This window comes from Octopus bimaculoides, chromosome 27, assembly GCF_001194135.2.
Source record: "Octopus bimaculoides isolate UCB-OBI-ISO-001 chromosome 27, ASM119413v2, whole genome shotgun sequence".
Taxonomy (NCBI): domain Eukaryota; kingdom Metazoa; phylum Mollusca; class Cephalopoda; order Octopoda; family Octopodidae; genus Octopus; species Octopus bimaculoides.
Window position 1 is genome coordinate 16,900,864 of NC_069007.1, and position 5,472 is coordinate 16,906,335.

The 5,472-nt window shown below is 40.4% G+C and overlaps 1 protein-coding gene across 1 annotated transcript in view; it reads right to left on the reverse strand.

Moving 5' to 3' along the window:
• LOC106881975 (zinc finger MYM-type protein 4-like) overlaps nucleotides 1-5,472 on the reverse strand; it is a 29,877-nt gene that overhangs the window by 21,308 nt on the left and 3,097 nt on the right. The window contains exons 3-5 of the mRNA XM_014932509.2: nucleotides 2,988-3,073; nucleotides 1,898-2,224; nucleotides 1-223 (exon numbers count right to left, since the gene is read on the reverse strand). Coding sequence (XP_014787995.2) covers nucleotides 1-223; nucleotides 1,898-2,224; nucleotides 2,988-3,073 — 636 coding nt within the window. The remainder of the gene's footprint in view (nucleotides 224-1,897; nucleotides 2,225-2,987; nucleotides 3,074-5,472) is intronic.

A 5,472-nucleotide genomic window follows, 5' to 3' on the forward strand; every position in this document is an offset into this window, starting at 1 on the left:
CTTCATATTTCTGTAGACAAGACGGGCTACAGAAGTCCTTGAACACTCCCTGCTCCCAGCCAACAGGGGCCATAAAGGAATCAGAAACATTAGTCAGATCCTTCTGACAGTAACAACAAACTTTAAGTCTCTTTTTGAACTGGGCGTGGCACTGGGTGCCACAGAATTGTTTAATCTCCGTACCTAGTTTCAGGCAATATTTAGCTTTTGCCGAAGGAGGAACCTGGAAGAGAGAAATAAGGAAATTAATCAGACGTGCAACTGCTTCTGGGAAACACAGTGTGTGTGTGTGTGTGTGTGTGTGTAAGTGCATGTGTGCCTGTATGTTAGTGTAAATGTGTGTACACGTGTGCTTGTGCATGTGTGTGTGTGCACACATACCTTAATGAGTGTGTGTGTTTATTTGTTATGCAAAATGCAGCAGGAAACAGAGAAACAACAGAATGAATTTAAATATTGGACCACAATAACAGATACACCATATACCCTATTCTTATGGTTTCAGGTTCAGTCCCAACATGTGGCACCTTGAGCAAGTGTCTTCTATAACCTCAAACTTGAGAGGGGATTTGGTATATGAAAGCTAAAAGAAACCTACTGTGTGTGTGAGATCATTTACCTTCCATTTTTCATGGAGACATAGGTTGGGCAGTTTAGCAGGAGCTGGGCAAGCCATAAAGCTGCACCAAATTTTACTGTCACTTTTGGCATGGTTTTTACATCTGGCTGCCCTTCCTGTATATTCCCCACTATCTATTAAAGAGAGGCACAAGCACTTTCACATGCATATATACATACAACAGGAACTTCTGCCTTCCAAATTCAATCACAAGGTATCAGTCTGCTCAAGGTTATAACAGAGGACACTTGCCAAACATGCTACATGGTGGGACAGAATATGAAACCCTGTGGTTGAGAAACAAGAGTTTGGCGTCAATGAATCTGCCATTCATTCCATATACAAAGGGCACAGAGATGATTCATTATTCACTACTTTCTTTTGGAACCAAACCTCTGTGGCAAACGAGGATAGACATACTTGCACAGAGGTCATTTTATTAACACCAAAAAGCCCAAAGGAGAAGTTAACTAACAGGATTTGAGCCCTAAAAGCAAAGCACTGAGACAAAATACTGAAAGGGATTTTGTGCAACATTCTAATGATTCTGCCAATCTACTGCCAAGCCCCAAAAAGTGTAAAAGACAGATATAGTCAATTGAATATATCTGCAACTTATAAGGTGAATATATGAGAGTGGTCCAGTGGATTGGACAGTATGAATGGGTAGATAAGTTCACAAGAGAGTGAAAGGGAAGTGGCAGATAGATAGAGATGGTGATAGGAGTAAATGCAGTGAATGGTGAACACAAGTGTGAGCATGGTTAATGGTGAATATTGGTTTGGCAGAAAGAAGGTAGAATCAATAGGATGCAGCACGGGTGATGTGAAGCGAGGGGAGTGGGCAAGAAATGCAACAGAGCCAGGGATGAGGTCAGAGGTATATGGGGGGGTGGGGTGAAAATACTGGGAGACAAACATGAAAAGTGGGGAGGGGGAGAGGCTGACATTGAGAGAATCAGAGGATATACACAGGAAAAGTGCGAGTGGAAAATAAAGCAGTAAGGTATGATACTAAGAATGCAAGAAAGACAAGTACATGGTTGCGTGGAAGGTGAGTGGGAACACAAAAATGCTGGAGATGAATTATGTGCAATTCTGCTTTCATATAATTACAACAGCGGAATGTGTTGTGCTGCAGTTAGGAGAGTTATGGAAGAGTGAGTGTTAGGAAGATGAATTGTAGGAATGAGACACATCAGTGACAGATTGAGCGCAGAAGCAGGAATCTATATTCACAGCCTTCTTTTCTCAGAGAACGGAAAGTTCATAGTTTACCTGTGATCCACAGAAGGAGCATGTACCTCCTAAACTGCTTTGGAATTTACCGAGGCATTCCTCACCGCAGAAGTCCAATCCTTGCCAATTGAGGAAATGTTTATTGGTGTTTATGTTCATTAGCTGACAGACACTGCAAATCTTATAGTGTGGTGTCGCCTGCTCCATCGAAGATGCCACCGATATGGAACTAGACGCCGAAGCATTTACTGGTGACATGCTGCGGAGATAGACAGTCGGACTCACTCGGAATTGTCGGAAACACTCGTCGTCGCACAAATGTTTATTGTCACCATTTCGGACAATGTTATATTTGCATTTACCGATCTGAAAGATTGTAAATAAAAGAAACATTAATATGTACACATGAATATATATATATATTGAAGAAACAAAAAGTCACATTCTGGAATTCTTGAAGACATGCCTCAATTATTTTTAAACTGAAGAAAACAAAAAATAAAAACAAATAAAATGCTAAATACACACATACTTATACTTGAACAAAATTAATAAAATAACATAATATCAATAGAAACGACAAGTGTTTTGGTCCATGGCTTTTGACCCACACTCCCTCTCTACAAAATCTGCATTTAACATCCATGCTGGTGTGTTTAGGTCCCCGTAACTTAGTGGTTCGGCAAAAGAGACCGATAGAATAAGTACTAGGCTTACAAAGAATAAGTCCTGGGGCCGATTTGCTCGACTACATGCGGTGCTCCAGCATGGCCACAGTCAAATGACTGAAACAAGTAAAAGAGTAAAGACAGTCCAGGAACTTTTTGATACCACCTTATATGTTTACCACCCTGTAACTTACCTGTTCAGCAAAAGAGATCAACAGAATAAGTCCCACACTTAAAAAAAGGGAGGGGGCGGGTTAAGGTGGGTGCTCCAACATGGCTGCAGTCTAATGACTGAAACAACACACACACACACACACACACAGGTTTCGCCTGTCTATGACTTCCAGGTTTTTTTAACACCCAGCATTATGAGGGAGCCGTCCGCAAAGCAAACTGGCCAACAAGCAAAACACATACCACTGAGTATGTGAGGTCAATAATAGAGATATAAGCATACCTACCTTATGACATACTATACATTTCTGTGAGGTTTTTGACAAGGGGGAAGACTTGGAAGAGAATTTATCTGTGGAGGTTTGTGATCTAGCTGTAAACAGAAAAACAAAAGCCCACATTTCAATAGACTGATAATAAATACAGCAAGACATTCACTTTTAAACAACATACATGAAGGCTTTGAGGATTAAGAGGTCGGTCTGAAATGATTATTCATTGAATCAGTATAAAGCTAGAAGTCCTAGGAATGGCTGTGTGGTTAAGAAGCTTGCTTCCCAACTGTATGGCCTTGGGTTCAGTCCTGCTGAGTGGCACCTTGGGCAAGGATCTTTAACAACAGTCTCAAGCCAACCAAAGCATTGTGAGTGGATTTGGTAGATGGAAACTGAAAGAAGTCTATCGTGTTTATGTGTGTGTGTGTGTGCAGGTCCTCCACCACTTCTTGACAACCACTGCTGGTTTGTTTACATCCCCATAACTTAAGAGTTCAGCAAAAGAGACTGTCAGAATAAGTAACAGGATTCAAAAATATGTACTGGGGTCAAATTGTTTGACTAAAACCCTTCTAGGGAGTGCCCCAGCATGGCCACAGTCCAATGAGTGAAACAAGGAAATGATAAAAGATAAAGGTGTATAGACACCCCTTGTTTAAAACTGTCCTTTACCCAATCTATATACATGTCACATTGACATTTCGCTATGCTCAAAAAGACTTGTCCATCACAGCAAAAATGATATCCTAAAACCACTTGGCTATGCTTGATAGATCGCTGACCACTACATTTATATTTTTTTCTCCTTGTTTCTGTCTGTGTTCCTTTCAGTTGAAGAGCATAGGCTCGAAACGTCAAAGACTCTCTCTATTCCCGAGCGTTAAACTAATACATCTTTTTGTTGTTTACACCACCTGTCTTCGTCTGTTGTTTTTTTCGTAAATTCTCCCATATATACATGAGGCCCATGTATATTAATTCAAAACAATGTGAATAGATAAGTATTATATTGAAAAAATAATAATCTGAATGCTGAAGGGTTAACCACCTAGCCATCTGTCCCATCTCACACCATTGTACTTCTGTCAGCTCTGAGCATGGGGAAATAACTAGTGTCTGACTCTGAGCTCCACAGCCAGAACACACAAAGACATGCACATATCTCAGATAAAAGCAAACTGACTAAAAAATCTAAAAAATGGAGAATATTTTCTGGAATTGGTAATCTATCAATTTAATACCAATACTGCATCACTACTAGAGTCAACTAATTGGAAACCATAGACCTCTTATTAAAGTCAAATACTGCCAGCTGATTAAGAATCAGCTTTAATTTGAGGCATATTTGTCATTGATTCTAGCACAGCCTCTAGATAAGTTTGATGCAATTTTCATTGAACTTTGTCAGAACCTTCTAGAATTTGCAGTAGCATCAGTACTAAGCAACCTACATCTTTGTCTTGTGGACTATCTTCTTCCACTCTAAGTGTTCAGTTGTATTAAGTTACATGGTTAACAAAAACAAAAAAAAAAAAAGGAACTGGCATGGCTGTGTGTTTAAGAAGGTTACTTTGTAACCACGTGGTTTTCAGTTCAATCCTAGTATGAAGCACCTTGGGCAAATATCTTCTACTATAGCCTGGAGCTAGCCAATGCTTTTTAAGTGCATTTGGTGGATGGAAAATGTGAGGAAGCTCACCATATGCACACACACACACACACACACACACACACGTGTGAATATTGTTTTGTTTCCATCTCTGTAACTTAGCAATTTGACAAAACAGACTGATAAAATAAGTACCAAACTTAAAATATAAAAAAGTATTAGAGTCGATTTTGTTTGACTAAAAACTCTTCAAAGTGGTGCCCCAGCATGGCCATAGTCCAATGACTGAAACAAGTAAAAAAAAATAGCAAATAAAGTGCCACCACCAGAAACAGCACCATTTACAAGCAAGCATTTGTAATCAGAGTAATTCTGCACACACAACCTATGTTCATTCAGAATGGCCACCTTAAGTTTTAGTTTAACCAGACTAGCATAAGTATTTGCCGATTCTTGCTATATCAGGAATTCATTTGAGCATCAATTGAAATTCTTGTAAACTGGGAATACGGCCAAGTGGGTTAAACACCAAACGAGCAGTCAATCAGACCATCTGTCCCTGGAATCATGTATAGTCTAGCCATTTGTTCCTCAAACCATGTATAGGCTTAAATTGTTGTTGTTGTTGGCACTCCATCGCTTACGACGTCGAGGGTTCCAGTTGATCTGATCAACGGAACAGCCTGCTCGTGAAATTAACGTGCAAGTGGCTGAGCACTCCACAGACACGTGTACCCTTAACGTAGATTCTCGGGGGAGATTCAGCGTGACACAGTGTGACAAGGCCGACCCTTTGAATTACAGGCACAACAGAAACAGGAAGTAAGAGTGAGAGAACGTTGTGGTGGAAGAGTACAGCAGGGTTCGCCACCATCCCCTGCCGGAGCC